Source organism: Mesoplodon densirostris, chromosome 16 (genome assembly GCF_025265405.1).
Source record: "Mesoplodon densirostris isolate mMesDen1 chromosome 16, mMesDen1 primary haplotype, whole genome shotgun sequence".
Lineage (NCBI taxonomy): Eukaryota > Metazoa > Chordata > Mammalia > Artiodactyla > Ziphiidae > Mesoplodon > Mesoplodon densirostris.
In genome coordinates, this window is record NC_082676.1 from 88,091,490 (window position 1) to 88,109,280 (window position 17,791).

Below are 17,791 nucleotides of genomic sequence, written 5' to 3' on the forward strand. Positions count from 1 at the left end.
ACCCTGTCCCTTTTCCAGTGGAAGCCCACTTCAAGCACAAACCCTAGCACGAGACGGTCCTGGAGGCCTGAGGACTCCGGACTCGCCAGACGTGGCAGGTGAGGTGGTGGCAGCGGCCGGCGGAAGGAGGGACTCGGCAGCCCCCAATGTGGCCAGGTGGGGCCTGAGCTTGAGCCGCTAGGACCCGTTTCTCTGGAACGCCGCTGGGAGCCGGCCCGGCCCGGCCCGACCCCGCCGGGCCTCTGCCCCTGGTGTGACGCCCACGGCCCCCCACTCATCTCCCGCCCGCCAGACCGCCTCCTCTGAGGCCCCCCAGCTGCCGCCCCCCACCTCCGCGGGACCCCACCCCTGACGAGGAGGCTGGGCTGCGGGGACAGAGGGCCCGCCTGCATGCCCCCACCCCGCCGTGTCCCCTCACTCCCCCCAACCTCCAACAAGTATTTATTAACATCCGCTGTCAGCTGTGGGGTCCCGGGGGCTGGAGTGGCAGACAGGGCCCTGGCTCCCTCAGCAAGCCGACCTGCGTGTCCGCGGGGGTCCCGGGAGCCAGAGGCCCTGACGGCTGGAGCCCCCTGGGCCTGGGCCACAGGGCTGGCTGCACCCACCCCCGCCCCCAGCCTGGGTCCTTCCCACACCGGCTCCAGACTCAGCGCCGACACGACCTGCCCTCCGCCTGCCCTCACGGTCTGCGAACCCTTTGGAGGATGGAGGCCCGGGCCAGGTTGCTGCCCGGACCCCAGCGTGCCACTCGCGGTGGTTACCACCACCGTGCCTCTCCCCGGGTGCCCTGGGGGGATGGGTGACATCTGTGAGAACATACCTGGGGGAGGAGGTGAGGGAGGGAAGGAACCCTGTGTGGTGGTGAACTTGGGGGCAGGACGTGCATGGGGGTCCCGTCTCCCCAGGAAATCAGTGTGTAGTTGAGGGTGTCACCTGCTGGGTTATCTGGGTGGCGTCCTGTGTGGCTGAGACGTGCTCCCAGGGGAGCTCTGGTCCAGCTGTTGGGACCAGGAGAGGGGCCCTGAGCCAGGGTGTCCCCCCCCATGTCACATCTTGGAATAAAGTGGGGGCTCTGGCCCCCAGGAGGACCTGCCAGCCAGGAGAGGGGCACCCAAGGGCCTTGGCCTGGCTGTGGGCGACACCCAGGGGATGAGGGAAGGCACCTTTCCTCCGAGCCCCCATCGTCTCCCCTCTCATCTGAGCGAGCGCCCACAGCTCAGACCCATCGTGCACCTGGATTCTGAGCAGGGACTGCAGGGTAAAAGGGGGAGCACAAGCCCCCCCCTCCCCTGGCAGTGGGGGCCCAGCTAAGGCTGCCGGGTCAGGGGCCCCCAGGATGGCTGGGCCGAGGGTGAGAACAGCTACGGGCTCACCCAGGGCCGCGGCCCCTTTCTCCCCTAAACCCCTCCTGCCCCACGCGGTGCCGCAGGGTCCCCCTTTCCCTGAGAACCCAGGTCCACTGTCTTCCAGACGAGGCAGAAGAGCAGCCCCGGGTCAGGAGCGAGAGCCCGGGCTCCCCTAGGCCTTCCTGACCATGCAGGGCCACCCAGCCACGTGCCCTCATGGACTCGGCCTCGGGCCCTGGGAGCTCAGGTGCCCACTCAGCACCAGTGTGAGGTCTGTGCACTTGGGTCTGAGCGTGTGCACACCCACATGCTCTACCCAGAAAACTCCAGAGAAACGACAAAACACCCTGAACAGCTGCATGACCGGTGGGAAGAATTTCTCAGATAAGGCAGGACCCGTATGGTCCACACCAGGCCCGAGGCTGGCGCAGGCTTGGGCAGCCCCTGCACAGAAGTGGGGGAGTCGCAGACAAAGGTGGCCCACCTGCGACAAGAGCACGACGTGTCCCACTCAGCGCTGAGACCACAGGGCGCCCCCAGCCCCACAGGCTGCTTGAGGAGCCTGTGAGGCCTCACCTGTCCACAGATGGGGTTTCTGCAGATTGAAATAAAACACTGTATATTTACATCTAAAATCACACCACTCTCAACACTGGCTACTTGCTGCCGCCCACCAAGGACACACTGCGGACGGAACTGGAAAACACCGGTCACGGTGCCCATGCCCCTCACGGGGGGCGCCCAGGCCACGACCAGCCCCAGGGGCTCAGAAAGGACGAGTGCTGCCAAGCCCAGTAGAAAGGGTTTATTTAAACTCAACACGAACAGCAACCTTCCTTTGAATTCCATTTTTACAGTAAATAAAAGTGTGTATTCCGTTCCTTCCCATGCATGATCACTGGGTATTACTCTACAACTCTTATAATTGTGAAAAAATAAAAGTGTTTCCCATTTTGTAACTATCCTGGGGCATCTGCCACACATCAGTGAGGAGGGACAGACCTGCTCGTTCCGGGGCCGATCATTCGGTTACAACCTAGACATCAGGTCACAGGAGTCGGTCACCCGGAGACAATGAACACTGCCCCGCGGTGGTGGACGGTCCTGCAGCCTCCCAGACGAGACACCATTCCGAACAGCTGGCCGCTCGGCTGCAGCTCCTGGGGTGTGGCATGGAGCAGCCGCCCAGGCACTCCCCAGGACACGTGCCAGGCCACCCCCGCCCCGCCTGAGGGGCACGGCACCCCCGCTGCGTGCGACAGGGCCCTCCCCAAGCAAACCAGACACAAGGGCCGGGAGAGGAGGCGCGGCAGGGCCTGTGCTTTTTATTGGGGTCATCTCAAGGTACACGGCGGCCTGGCCAGCACGGCCCCGGCAGCCCCACAACACCCAACGTGCGGCCCCTCGGCCTCGGCCGGAGCCCGAGGTCTGGACCTGCGTCGGGAGCCGCACCCGCCGCGGTCCAGGCTGAGTCCTGCAGGTCCGCGGGCGTCAGTCGAGCTCAATGGGGCTGCTGTCGTCCTGACTGTCCTCGCCCTCCTGCTCTGAGGAGCCCATTAGGCTGCTCAGAAGGTTCCCTGGAAGGAGGTGCACGGCGCTGTCATGGCCACGGCCGCACCTCACCCGCTGCCCGACCCCCCGGACGCCCCCTCCTCCCATGGCGCCGTGACCCGGGCCTGGCAAGACTATAGCGGCTCAACCCCGGAGCCCCATCCGGGGGGGTCTCTCCACAGAAATGTGTCTGCTGCGCCAGAGATGCAGGGATCCTGCTGGGGCCGCAAGGGGAGAAGACCCAGGTGCCCATCGAGGGGACACTGCACAGCCGCCAGGATGGGCCCGGGAGGATCACGGGTGGCCGAGCAGCAGGTAACTCACTCCCACGTTAAACTCTCAAGTGACACAGAAGTCAGTCAGATATTACAGTTCCGAAGGCTACACGTAACAACGTTGACTGCTGTGGGTCTTGTCAAGATGGACACTTTTCCTTTTTACCTAATTTTTATCCAAAGAACTATCATGTCAACAGAAAAGCAAAGTTTAAGAAGTGCCCTAAACCAACTCGCAAAGGGGAACAACAAACAAAGGGCAAGCAGTGCCCTCAGGGTAAAACCCTCCTCGAGCTGCAGTGAACTTGGCCCAGTCACCGCACCTGGCGCCGCTGCGGTTGGAAGTTCTGTGGGGAAACGCAGAGAGTCAGACGGGAACGCAGTGCGTAGCTGACAGTCACAGCAGCCCGAGACTGAACATGCTAAAATGTCACCATGACTGAGGACGGACAGACGCTGCAGAAGCCCGAGGTGTGGGCAGGACAGGACACAGCCACCGAGACAAGTGGCCGCCGTGACATGAGAGCCTGGAGAAGGAAAGTGGCCCCCCACACCTTCCACTAAAACTCCAGACAGACCCAGTTTACAGGTAAGAAGTCCAACTTGTATTTAAGGGGAAACAGCGTTTAAACTAATCTGGGAGGCAGGAAGGCCTTTCCACGGAGCCCAGTTTGACGATGGCCATGAGAACGACCACCGCTCATTCCACCCTCCCCCAAGGAGAGCCCCATGAGCAGGGCCAAGAGCAACAGCACGTCAGAGCAGCGTGACCAAGCGCCGAGGGGCCAGCCCCACTGGTCCTGCCGCTGCAGGCCGTCTGCAGGTCTGCAAAGTGCCCCCTGGAAGGAAGCTAAGGAAACCTAGCACTGCCTGGCCTGCAAGTCACCATGGGACAGTGGCAGGGCTGGGTATGAGCCTGCACGTCTGGACTCTGTGAGACAAGCTGTACCTATTCAAAAATAAAACTTAAAACATTAAGGATGGCAAAACCCACTTCTAAGTGCAGGACTACACTGGTCCCCACCCTGCTGGAGGGCAGGAGTCCGATTAGGACTCAAGTGGTCTCGGAGCCCCGAGGCTGCGTCAGAAGAACGGGCAGGACACGGAGAGGTGGCCTGGCCTTGAGAGGCAGGGTCAGCCATCTGGCCACCAGCACCTACCAAGACTGAAGCACAAAGAAATACATACTCTGAAGAGACTCTAATGAGTAAGGGGACTGTGTAATCTCTCCCAACAAAGAAAAACCTTGAACCTCACGGCTTCACTGCGGAAGCTCCTGAATTAGTACCACCCATCCTTCCAATACCAAACCCAGAAAAGACACTATGAGGAAAAACAACTACAGCGCAATATCCCTTATGAACACTGATGCAAAAATCCTCAACAAAATACTAGCAAACCGAATTCAGCAGCACAGTGAGAGAATCAGACACCATGACCAAGTGGGATCTGTTCCTGGAATGCGAAGATGGCTCAGCATGTGAAAATCAATCAACATGTTACACCACAACAGAGTGAAGGAAAAAAAAACCAATGATCACCTCAAATGATGCACAAAAAGCATTTGACAAATTCAACACTCTTTCATAAAAACACTCACCAAGAAAGAACATAAGGAAACCATCTCATATTATGATGTAATAAAAGGCATATACAACAACCCACAGCAGACATCACACTCAGCAGTGACAGATTCCAAGCTCTTCCTCTGAGATCAGGAACAAGGCAAGGATGCTGCCCCCACCACTTGTGTTCAACATGGTACAGGTGACCCCTGAACAACACGGGTTTGCACTGTACGGGCCCACTTACCGTGCATTTTTTCTATATACATACTAAAGTACTACCTAGTCCGCAGTTGGTTGAATCCGCAGATATGATGGGCCAACTGTAAGTTAATATGCCAATTTTCAACCGTGCAGGGAATCAGCACCCCCCCTAAGCTCCATGTTGTTCAAGGGTCAACTGAACCTGAAGTTCTAGCCAGAGCAATTAGGCAAGAAAAAGAAAGAAAAGAATTCCAAGTTGAAAAAAGGTAGTAAAATTATCCGCTTGCAAGTGGTATGATTTTACTTGTAAAAATTTCTGAAAAGTCTACAAAATAACTTAGTTACAGAAACAATTCCATTTACAATAGCATCAAAAAGAATAAAAGACTTAGTAATTAGCTTAACCAAAGAGGTGAAAAATTGTACGATCAAAAAACTTTAAAAAATTCCTGAAAGAAATTAAAGACATAAATGAATGCAAACATCCCATATTCCTAGACTAAAAGACTTAATATTGTTAAAATGTCATACTACCCAAAGCAATGTACAGATTGAATGAAATCTCAAATCCCCCAAATATTTTTTTGCAGAAATAGAAAAACCCATCCTAAAATTCATATGGAATCTCAGGGGACTCAAATAGCCAAAGCAATCTTGAAAAAGAACAAACAAAGCTGGAAGTCTCACACTTTCTCATTTCAAAATTTACTACCAAGCTATAGTCATCAAAAGAGTGTGGTCCTGGCATAGAGACAGATATCGACCAATGGAATACAGAGCCCAGAAATGAACCCTCACATATATGGTCAAATGATTTTTGACAAGGGTTCTGTGCCCACTTGATGGGGAAAGGACAGTCTTTTCAACAACTGGTGCTGGGAAAACTGGAAATCCACATGCCAAAGAATGAAGCTGGACCCTTCTATAAGTAAAACACCACATAAAAAAAACACCTCAAAATGGATCAAGGACCTAAATGGAAGACCTAAAATAATAACACTCTTAGAAGAAACCACAGGGCAAAAGTTCTGTCACACTGGATTTGGAAATGACACCAAAGGCAGAAGCAACAAAAGGAAAATAGACCAATTAGACTTCATGGACAGTAAAATAGTTTGTGCGTCAAAAGACACTCCAGGGAGTAAAAAGGCAACAAGGGAGGGGAGGAGGAACAGGTGGAACACACAGAATTTTTTAGGGCCCACAACGACTCCGCACAATACTGTAACGGCGGATACACGTCATCACACATTTGTCCAAACCCACAGAACGTAAACACCAAAAACGAACCCTAATTTATGTATCGATATGTTGGACTTTGGGTGATAATGACATGTCAGTGCAGGTTCACCCATAATAAAGGTACCATCTACTGGGGGATGCTGATAATGGGGAGGCCGCACCTGGGGCGGGGAAGGGGTATTTATGCGAAATCTCTGTACCGTCCTCTTAACTTTGCTGTGAATCTATAACTGCTTTAAAAAAATAAAGTCTTTAAAAAAAAATAAAGAAGGCAACCCACAGAACGGGAGAAAATATTTGCAAATCATATATCTGGGAGGGAATTAATACCCAGCGTAGAGAACTTGTAAAACAACCAACATGATTCAAAAATAAGCAAATGACACGAACAGGCATACACACAAATGGCCAATAAGCACGCGAAAGATACGCAACGTGCTTAGCCACTAGGGAAATGCAAATCAGGACAATCAAAACAGAGACACCACCTCAGACCCGTTAATAAGATGACTCCTGTCGAAAAGACCAGAAAACAGCAACAGCTGGCAAGAACGTAGAGGAACTGGGACCCCTGTGCCCTCTGCTGTGGGAGCAGCTGCTGTGGGAAAACAGTGTGGCGATTCCTCAAAAAATTAAACAGATCCAGCAATTCTGCTTCTGGGTGTCCCAGAAGCACTGAAAGCAAGACCTTAAGGAGATAACTTGCACACCCACATTCACAGCAGCCAAAGGTGGAAGAACCCAGGTGTCCACTGAAGATGCAGTCTTATCCACACGATGGAACATGAATCAGCCTTAAAAAGGAAGGAAATCCTGGCACCTGCTACAACAGGGTTGAACCTGACAGTGACAATATGCCGGCACAGGAGGACACTGTGTGATTCCACTTATGTGAGGTCCCTGGAGGTTCAGAGAGACAGAAAATAGGGGTGGGGACTGGGAGCCAGTGTTTAATGGGGGCAGAGTCTCAGTTTGGGAAGACGGAAGGTTCTGGAGATCCGTTGCAAAACAATGTGCATGTACTTCACACAACTGTCCTGCGTACTTAAGCACGGTTAAGGTGGGGAATTGTATGTCGTGTATTTTACCACAAAAAAAAAGAAATCTGGCTTCGATTCTGTGGCCAACGGAGAGGGACCCCAGGGGACGATTATTCATCGGGGGCCGTACGAGCTCTGCTTGGGGAACACGCAGAGGGAAACAGCTAGGAGCCCGCAACCCTCCTGCTGGCACCGGGCCCCGCTCCAGGCCCCTGCTTGCTCCGCTCCCCCGGCCGGCACACCACGCTCTGGGCCTCACCCACAAGCCCCCACTATGAGCCCCCCAACCCATGAGCCCCTCACCTAGCAAGCCTCCGTAGGAAGACGTCTGCTTGGGCGGCACGCCGAAGAAGAGCTGTCCTATCCTGTCGAGGTACTGGAAGAGGCACAGGTGTGGTCGCGGAGGACGCTGAGCCGGAGGCTGCACGCAGACCCCACGCACAGCTTCTCTCCACCTCCCCCTCCAGCGTTTGCCCGGAGCCGCGGAGCTTCCCCCCGCCCCTCACCTCGTTGTACATGGGGTCCCGCCGGAGGGACGGCTGGTACTGCTCACACAGCACCGTGAAGACCGTCAGCTTCCCCCTGGAACAGGACAGAGCACAGCATAGCCGACGCCCACGCAAGACCAAGGACAAGGACAGAAACCACAAGACTCCACCCCCCCCACACGCATGCTCACCCACACGTCTGCGTGCTTCCACGTACACGTCTACGCCCCTCCACACAAGCACATGCCTCACCCACATGCCTCTACACACACACACACACACACACACACACACACACACACACACACACACACACACACACACACACACGCGCACGCTCACCCATCGACGGCCAGCAGCAGAAACCAGATGAAGTTGAGCAGGGGCTGCACGAAGGGAGGGCCGCTCTCGATGGACGGATGTTTCCGTGTGTACGTCGTGAACACCACTGACGCGCTGCTTTTGTTTTTTAAACAGAGAAACCTGGAAATAACATCCCAGTGAGTGGGCACACCTGACCGGAGAAGGAGGAAACGGGTTTCTACAAGCGCCTGCCCAGAGGGCCCCGTGTGGCCCATGCCCCCATGCCATACACGGAGGGCACCAGCCAGGCCCCTCGCGTGGACCAGCCACCCCAGGGAGTCCCAAGGTTTACGGCCAGGGAGAACTAACTTGAGAAGGTGACGTGCTCAAGGTCAGCAGATCCAGGAGGCGGCGGGGCTCCCTGAGCCTGTCCCACACCTGTCTACCCGCAAGAGCACGGTGGCCCAGAGGCTGCCCCGGCTCCTGTTTCCGCCCCGTGGAGGACGTGTCCACGGCCGGACTTTACTGTGGTGCACGCCCTTGACAGAGACAGATGGACGAGAACGGGCTCATGCCAGAGGAAACACTGGTACCACATGCCACAGCCGGGGCCAGCGAGTTCTGGATTTTAGGCAGGTTTCGTTTTCAAAGTCGCAGATTCAGCAACAAGTGGTGACATGTCGGCGCTCGGAAGCTCCCCGTCCACCCCAACTCATGGGACACACCCCATCCCAAGGCCGGCCACCAGATCCAAGTGCTTTTCTGGGAGGGAGTAATCTCATCGACAGACACACAGTGGGACAAACACATGGTCCCCTGGGACGGGAGGTCAGGCCCCAGGTCACCCAACGTGGGCTCCCGGCTGTGTGAGCCCAACAGGATGCTCACGCCTCTGGCGACTCTGCTGTGTTTCAGTATTTTCAAAATAAATTGTCGAAAGAAAACAAAAGAGGAGGCGGCCCAACCAGGACAGCGGGGCAGAGACACAGAGCTGAGGTGGGGAGCGGGCGGGCAACACCCCCATCACTGTGTCTGGATGCACAAAACACCTGGGAAGGCAAACGGCCTTTGAACAAAGGCTGTGACGCACACGTCCTTCACATCCCAGGAGGCTGAAAATTTGGTAAATGTATGTGTCCTAAAAAAAATGGTTGCACAACACTAACCACCGCCCCCAAACGTGATAGATAATGGGGAAAATAGAAAATCAATGGCAACAAAACGCTAATTCAAAGCACAGAAAGTACTTCTACCGCCAATGGAAACGCTACAAGTCGGCCTAGGGGAGCTGAGGGGCACGTCTGGGGTGCCCGGAGGTCAGCAGCAGGGTCACACTGGGGGATGTGAGCTGCGTGTGGGACACTGAGTGACTTCAGGCCTGTCCTCACGCGAGGCTCAACCAGAGGCCAGCCCTGGACCCCAGGAGGCCATGGACGCAAGGGCCGGACAGCAAGCGGGTACCTACTGGAGGACAGCCTGGGCCACGAACATGTCCACCTCGCTGCGGAAGCCCCGGGCCGTGGAGTACTCCACCAGCATGTTGGCACAGCCCTCCCCGTCGCTGGAGTGCAGGAAGTGGTACCGGGACTCGCAGTAGTTCTGTTCTGCGGAGGCAGGCAAGGGGGCAGCTGTGAGCGCCCTTCCTCCCCCCGCCCCGCAGGCAGGGAGGAGGGCGGTCCTGCGTCATTGCCGCACTGATTTCCACCTGGGCTGTGTCCGCAGCAGAGGCCAGGCCGTCCCCACTCGAATCGGGGTCACCTGGGAGCTGGTCGGGAGGCGGCGTCAGGCCCCGGGGCAGAACCCACCTCCCGCCCGTGCGCTGTGTGCACGACAGAGCCCAGCGGCCCCCTCCGCCCCGAGTCTGCCGCTCTGACAAGGAACTAGGATGGGGCTGGAGGCCGGCTCTCCAGGGACGGGCTTCCTCTGATGCTCTGCTGTTCTGAGCCTTTGACTCTAAACCGGCTACTGAGCTCTAAGTGGGTTCTAATGGTCTGTTTTCTTAAAAAGCGACCAAACTCCCAACCTCCCCAGTTTCACCTGGACTCACACAGCCCCTCCTCCCCCTTGGATTCACCCTCCACGCCGATGGCTCTCACCCAGAGCGACTCGACCCCTACTCCAGACACAGGGAAAGGTCTGGAGCCGGTGTGAGCCGTCACAGCTGGGGGTGCTTCTGGCACCTAGCTCCCCTGCAGCGCAGGAAGGACGCCCGGGGGCAGTGGTGCTGAGGCAGAGACCCAGCTCCGGGGCAGCGCCCCAGTTCCCACTCACACGCCGCACTGGCTCCCTCTCCTTCCGGACAGAGGGCACGCCTCCCAGGCTGGGCCTTCTTCCACCGTCCACCAGCACTCTCCTACCACCTGGGCACCCCCAGATCACCACTGCCCCCCAGCATCAGCTCCCAGCACTGCAGGGCGACTTCAGGGAAGAGCCTGCTCTGTGTGGTACCGTGTTTTGTTGGTCTCCTCTCCCTCAAACCCCAAGAGCGACCTTTTGGTTTTAGAGCCTCCACGTGAGAAGAGAAATCCGGCAGGTCACTAGGCGCCCTCAAGCCCCGGAGAGTCGCCTGCGCGAGACCCCAGCGGAGCGGGGACACCGAGAGCAGGCAGGTCTCCCACAGCGCCCTGCACAGCATGGCGGGCCCCGGGCCACACCACACGCCTGCTCGGAGGCTGCCCACCGCCGGGGGCCTGCAGACACCCCTCAGCACAGCCTCCCCCAGGCACGGGGGCCCGCTGGGCCTCACTTGCTATCTGTTCCTGACGCGACACCTTAAGATGCCTGGGTCTTGAGGTTCAAACATTTAACGTTAACTATACGAGAGCTTAACAGCTCTCGACCCCAGCGAGGCCTCTGAGCAGCTCTTCAGCCACTGAGCAGGTGCCACACTCCCTGCTTCAAGCCAGGCGCCGGTCCCACGAACACGGGTCCCACAGACCCCCTCCAGCTCTGCCTGGCACCTTGGCACACAGGCTGAGTGAGGCGGGTGTGAATCGAGGCGCTGATGCTGCAGGTGGCCAGCCCGGCCGACGAGGCAGTGCGGAGGGCGGCTGCTGGCTGAACGGACCCGTCGACAGAGCCCCAGCACGAGCGTCCAGAGGTCTAGACCACACAGCATCTAGACCTTCCAAATTCCCACAGCCTCAGACGAGGTCGGGCCCGCGGCACCTGCCCAAGGTCGCCGTTCCTCCGCCTGACCCCACCCAGGTGACGGCCCGTGAGGACGAGACACAGAGCTGACCTGGCCGGTGGGGCCCAGACGCCTTGACCACCACGCGGATGAGCTCCGCACACGGCCGCCACGCGAGGCCCCAGGCGGCACAACCCCCTCACACCCGCCCAAGAGCGACTCAGGCCGCTCCCCTTCCCCTGCCTGAGCCCGGGACACGACCCCCTCTCGTGGACTGAACAGCCCCCCGCAAACGCTCACTTACAAGAGAAGTGCTGGCAGAACGCCTGCGGCGGGGGAAGGACCGGGGGAAGGACGTCCCGGAAGGAGGCCCCAGCGCGGGGGAGCGGGTGGCCGGCAGGGGAGCGGAAGCTCCTTGAAAGGGAACGCCCCGCCCACCCGAGCGCAGCAGGTGTTCACACTCAGCCAGGGCGGCGCCACCCCCGCCAGCAGCGCAGGTGATTTTAATTGATCCAAACGGACCCCGCCAGCAGCGGCCCGAGAGCATCAGAAGGGCCGCCTGTTCCCTGGCCCACCTGCCCGCAGGAGCCCCCGCCCACCCACGGCCTACCTTTCCACAGGGTGAGGGCCAGCAGCTGGTGGAGCCGGGGGTGGCCCAGCTTCCCGGACCCCCCACTGGACCACTTCAGGGCTCGAGACACAAACGCCACTCGCTCCGGGGAGTTGGGATCCATCAGACTGAACAGCTTGGCCAGACTTTCTGCAAACGACACCCACACACGCCTGACCCAGAGGAACCCGCGGCTGCTTCTGCTCTGTATTGTGCGTCTCACAGGAATTAATTAAAAACAACTGTTTCACGTTGAAAGAAAGCGGAGAAGCGGCAGGCACACCGGGGGGGGGGTCCTGGGGCCACCCCAACCGTCCTCACCGTGGTGCCTCCCCACGGCTGAGCCTGTGTCGGGGAGAAGAGAGCGGGGCCGCCCCAGCGGGGATCCGCGCGCGCCTCCCCGGCCGGGCGGCTCGCAGAAGGGCTCGCCCAATGGGGCAGGGGCTCCAGACCACGTGGCACCCACCGCGCGCCAGGGAGGCTGGGTGCTTTGGGGGGGGAACAGCGGGCGATGTGGCAGCGGCACGCGCGTCCACTCCGTCTCACCCAGCAGCTCCTCGACCACCTCGATCTCCGCCTTCTCCAGCGACTCCAGGACCAGCATGGACAAATCAGCCGCACTGTTTTGCTATAAAACATACAAAAGAACTGTCAGGGGGACGCGAGGCTTTGGCCCGTTTTCAGAAGACGGGGCTGGGCAGTGGCTCTGGTTTCTGGTTTAGAAACCGGCGACCGACTGCGCCTAAGAGATGGTTCTGAGCACCAAGGCCACTAGCCCTCGGGCCCCACACCGGTGCTGGAACACGGGGGCGCTCGGCCCAGGCTGCCCACCAGGCCTCTCCCTGGACACCCCATGCCAACCCTGTCCCCGGGCAGACGTCTCACCTGGCCGTGGCTGAAGAACAGCAGGGCTCCTGAGCACATGAGCTCGCGGGCCTCGGCGTGCTTGCTCTGGGCCATGTACCTGCACGGAGAGAAGACCAGGTCCGGGATCGCACAGGCCGCCGGAGCACGACCACCCAGACTCACGGGGTTGGTTTCGGAGATCAGATCCCAAAGATTCGGCATCCGAGTAGGAAGCGAGCACCCGCCCCACATACTCCTCCGCTGAGAACGGAGCGGAGCTGGGCTTCGGGTCCCGAGGGCACCTCCCGGAGCTGCCCCCGATCCCCGTCTGTCCAGGCTCGGCGCTGGGTGCCCATGGCCCAGCCCTCCCGCCCACGAGGCGCCCCGCGGCAGCAGCAGCGCCGTCTGATGACAGTGTGCCAGGCACTCTCTCCACCCAAACGGGCCAGAAGCAAAGCCTCCCTGCAGCTGGGCAGGGGTCTCAGCAGCGAGGGGCCAGGGGCCACCTCCAGCTTCAAGCACAGGCCTGGCTGTGGTGAGGGGCAGCGAGAACCGGGCGAGGGCCACGTGCTGGGGCCTAGGGCCTGCCGGGCTGCCCCCTTTGCTGCCCGCTCCACCCCGACCACTTTCCACCTGGAACGTTTCTCACCAGGGACGGAAGCTGGGAAAAGCCGGCTTCCCGAACTGCAGACGGACGAGAGCCTGACAGGCAACTCGGCACACACGGGACAGAAAGAATGCTCCGTCCAAGACAAGTGAGACACGTTCAGGGGGGCAGGGCCAGGCCCGAGCTGAGTGCAGGACACCGAGCCCACTGGCTGCACGTTCCTCTCAGGGACGATCAGGAAGGAAACCCGCCCAGCCGGTCAGACCTGCGTCCCGGCCCAGACAAGCGGAGTCAGAGACGGAGACGGAGCCGGAGCCGGAGCCGGGGAGCCCCGCTGCCCTCTGGCTAGCGGCCCGAGGCTCAGGCCGGGACCAACCACAGAAAAGGACTTTTCCGCACCAGGCTCGGGAGCAGCAGCCTCATCCCGGTCAGCACCCGGGGTGGACCAGGAGGAGAATCCCGCACCCCGAGGGGCAGACCGGGGCACCTGGGGGCGTGGGCACGGAACGGGGGCTTCTGGAAAAATAAGCCCTCGCGCCACCACCGGCACAGACATTTGTACGGCGGGCACGCCTCCTAGGGGACAGTCACGCAGCCCGTCTCGGCTCTGGGGACGCGACAGGGCTCCGGACTCTCCTCCCCAGGCACAGCAAGAGATGAATGCCTAGAAAGTTGGGGAGGGAGCGGAGCCCCGAGAGGCAGGCAGGTTGGATTCCTGGGGCGGCTCCCCCAGTGACCGGAGCCGTACAGCCCTGGGCAGCCCTGCCCCGCAGGAGGGGGCCTGGAGCTGCCCGCCGCAGGTCCAGGAACGCTGGAAACCCCGCAGCAGTGACAGGCACCCTGAGCACCGCAGAGCCCTGGGAAGGGCGGATGTGGCTTCCCGGTGCCCGAGCTGGAGGGGACGGGGTGCCACCGAGGCCTGGGGGCTCAGAGCACCGGCGCCCCTCCCCCACCGCAGCCACCCACCCCCCCCCGCACTGCGTCCGTGCAGTCGTTCATTTTGCATTTTTTTTAAAGCAGAGCATAGACACAAGCGTTAACACTAACGACGCAGACGCAGTGTCCACCCCACGCCCTCTCCCAGGCGCTCCATCCTACCCCCAGGTGGTTGAGAACACAGGTTTGAAGTTCCTCTTTCAAAAAACTTCTTCATTTGATTTAAGACACAAAACATCCACGATCGACACTCATCTCAGGAAGGCCCCTGGGCAGTGAGGCCCCTTTCACAGTTAAATCCTGGCGGGTGCAGAGGCCCCTCCAGGCCACAGGCCACCCTACAGAGCAGTCACCAAAGTACCAACAACCCCTCAGGCCTGGAAAACGGACCCGGAAAACGGACCCTCTCCCGTCCCCGCAGAGAGAAGGCTGAAGAGACAAGGGAGCACCCTGGGCGCCCGCACCTTCGAGGAGACGGAGCTCGGCCTCTCTCAGAACCATTGGCTCCTGCCCCGGGCGGCGGCACCGACCCCCCATAAGTCCAACCTCCCGGGCTGCCCAGTTCCTCCTCCCCCTCCTCAAACTGCTGGGAGACACAGTGTAAGTGAATTCAAATAGCACAGATTGGTGAACTTATGCAACAGGTGAATGGGTAAACTACAGTCCACCCATACAATGGAACACCACTCAACAATAAAAATTAACTAATGATACACATAAAGGTGAATCTTGAAATGATCATGCTGGGGGAATTCAAAAAGCCAAATAAAAAGAGGACCATACTATACAATTCTACTTACATAAAATTCCAGAAAATGCAAACCCATCTACCATGACAGATCAGTGGGTACCTGGGGGCAGGTGGTGAAAAAATCACTGTAAAGGCAGATGAGAAAGCTTTTGGGGATGATGGGTATTTTCAGTACCTTGATTGATAATTTCTTGGGTGTGTACGTATGTCAAAATCCATCAAGTTTTACATTTTATATGAACAACTTAAAAGCACTTATTTATAGAAAGACATCAAAAGAGCGAAGCTGACTTCTCAGGGCCCCCGTGCAGAGCTCTAAACCAGGGCTGCAATCGCAGGTCTGAACGTGGACAGTACCAGCAGAGACAGGGACAACTCCAGGCCTATTCAGCTGGGCCCCCGGGCGGCCACAACTGCTACCGTGCCTGAGTCCACCGCAGCCCCCAAAGAGGCCACAGGAGACCACTTACTTCTCAGGAGTTCTGAAGAAGTGTAGGAACCCCTAAAAGATCAAAGAGGAAGCCAAGGCTCAGAGAAGAGATTCAACAATTTGTCCTGGATCACAGGTCACAGAGCAGAGGGAGAAGGCGAACCCAGGTCAAGGCCGGGCTGGTGGACAGCCTGCATCTGTCCCCACGTCACCACAAAGCACACTCTGGGCACAGAGACTGGATTCTTCAAAGCTAATCAACAATCACGTTCCTGGTACAGCAGCAACTGCAGAACTGACTCAAAACAAGGAACACCATGTTTATCTTTGGGAAGATCCAGTTTTGCTGACTAGTCACTGGGGCAAATACTTTATATAAAAGTCCCCAAGAAAAGCAAGCACCACGACAAATCTTGAGCGCTATGAAAGCTCCCCATCACACAGATCTGATTGGCTAAGCTGCCAGGCCGAAAGCTCGACGTTACAGACCTTAAAGCCTACTTACATCTTTGGCTCATCCCGTGAAGAACAATCAACTCACCCCTACCTGGTCCTCTGGCGACAGAGCTCGAACTCGGTCTGGGACACGAAGCATTACGTCTAAACCCAACTACAACCAAAGCAGGAAGTACTGCCAGAGTTGCCAAAATATTGATTCAACTTGCTATTTAAAGAAAAAATTTTAATCTAGGCCTAAATGGTGTAAGGCAGGCATGACTGCCTTTAGATATCATAGCAAAATATTTGCTGTTCTGCAGCAGTTTAGAACGAAAAAGCATTCCACAGAACAGATTAAATCCTCTAAAACTATCTTTAAATGCTAACGAGTGTCTCAAATGTTTTCTGGCAAGAAACCCGAAGGCTAACAGAACGTGTGTAATATACAGGATTGCCTTACACATGTAAGAACTAAAAAACTATAGCAGTAGCTGCATGACAGCAGAAACGGTGTGACACACTGCAGTCCAAAAGAAAACTGAGCTAGGTTTAAGAAAACCTAAATTCCTAAGGCCACACTAAAAAAAGACATTTTATTTAATCCAATACATTCAAGCATCACTTCAACGTGCGATCAAGAGTTGAAGGTTCCTAACTAATTACCTGACATTTTCTCTGCGCTAAGTCTTTGAAGGCCGCGTTTTTACCCTCACCGCCCAGGCCGTTAGGGACTCACATTTCAGAAGCTCAACTGCCGCACGTGGCCAGCGGGCAGCGCAGGTACAACAAAAATACCGGCTTTATGGGAACAGCTGGTTTAGTAACAAGACACCCGGGTGAGCAAGGGCTACACAACAAGAGGAGAAAGATGTTTACAGCCTCGCGACGGGACTCCCAGAGGCAGGAAAACCGTGGAACTCGGAGCTGGGGCTTCAAACCCAAAGGCGCTCGGGTCGGGGCGGGGGAGGGGGAGGGCGATCTGGGCCGGGGACTGGGGTCCGGAGTCTGCGTCCGGGGTTCGTGTCTGGGTCCGGAGTCTGGGGTCTCGGCCAGGGCTTTGGGTCTGGGTCCGGAGTCTGGGGCGGGTCAGGGGTTTGGGGCGGGATCCGGAGTCTGGGCCGGGTCTGGGGTCTTGATCAGGGGTCTGCGTTGGGTCTGGGGTCTCGGCCACGGGTTTGGGTCGGAGTCCAGAATCTGGGCCGGGTCTGGGGTCTCGGCCTGCGTCGGCTTCCAGAGTCCGGGCTGGGTCTGGGGTCTCGGTCTGCGTCTGAGTCCAGAGTCTGGGCGGAGTCTGGGGTCTCGGTCACGGTTCTGGGTCGGGGTCCTGGGTCTCGCTCCCGGGCCACAGCCCGCCCCCGGCCGCCGCACGGCCCCTGCTCCCACCGCCCAGGCGACGGGCAGCGGCACGGGCCAATGGGGGCGCGGGGAGGCGCGCCGCGGCCAATGGGAGGCGGCCGGGGGCGGGGCACCAGACTCGGCGGCCGGGCGGAAAGCCCTGGAAGGCGGCGGCCGCGGCGCAGTGGCTACCTGAAGAAGAGGGTCCGGTACATCTGGTGCGCCTCATAATAGTCGCCCTTCTCGACGCTGGCACGCAGCTTGCCCTCCACGCGCTGGACGCCGCCGCGGTTGCGGGCGCCGTTCCGGGCGCTCTCCTGCTCGGCCATCGCCGCCGCCGCCGCCATCGGGCCGGCGTTCCGCGCAGGGTTGACGCTGTCGCAGGCGCGGTCGGCGGCGCCTCGCGGCTTCCGTCCCGGCGGCCGCCCGAAGCCCTCTACGGTGGCTCACGAGGAGCCGCGGGCGGTGCGCGGGCGGCCACGTGACTGAGGGGCGGGCCTGCGCAGCCCGGGGAAGGCGGGCACACGATCAAAGGGCGGGGCTCCGGAGAGTGAAGGCGCGGCCTGCAGACGACGACCGCGGGGGCGCGGCTGAGGGCGGCACGTGACTCCGGGGGGCGGAGCTAGCGCTACGAGGGCGGGCAGGCGGTCGGGAAAATGCAGCTCAGGCTCGGGGTGGTCCTTGCTGTAACTGA

General features: G+C 58.6%; 2 protein-coding genes across 6 annotated transcripts in view; one reads left to right on the forward strand and one right to left on the reverse strand.

Moving 5' to 3' along the window:
• ADAP1 (ArfGAP with dual PH domains 1) overlaps nt 1–6,433 on the forward strand; it is a 73,154-nt gene extending 66,721 nt beyond the window's left edge. For 2 of the 4 annotated variants that reach the window (XM_060078514.1, XM_060078515.1), the window contains exon 11: nt 19–6,433. In XM_060078514.1, coding sequence (XP_059934497.1) covers nt 19–181 — 163 coding nt within the window. In that variant the 3' untranslated portion in view covers nt 182–6,433. The remainder of the gene's footprint in view (nt 1–18) is intronic. The other 2 variants (XM_060078516.1, XM_060078517.1) reach the window with 1 other exon arrangement.
• On the reverse strand, nt 2,638–17,526 carry GET4 (guided entry of tail-anchored proteins factor 4). Of its 2 annotated transcripts, none has more exons than XM_060078518.1 (9): nt 17,290–17,526; nt 12,640–12,718; nt 12,301–12,382; nt 11,755–11,904; nt 9,480–9,618; nt 8,054–8,194; nt 7,730–7,805; nt 7,527–7,599; nt 2,638–2,923 (listed from the first exon to the last, which is right to left on the reverse strand). In XM_060078518.1, the coding sequence occupies exons 1-9, from the start codon at nt 17,442–17,444 to the stop codon at nt 2,838–2,840; spliced, it is 981 nt and encodes a 326-aa protein (XP_059934501.1). In that variant the 5' UTR covers nt 17,445–17,526; the 3' UTR covers nt 2,638–2,837. The 2 variants fall into 2 exon arrangements, with proteins under 2 accessions (XP_059934501.1, XP_059934502.1); XM_060078519.1 differs by lacking the exon at nt 17,290–17,526 and adding an exon at nt 16,499–17,154.
• Nucleotides 17,527–17,791: the final 265 nt, after the last annotated feature.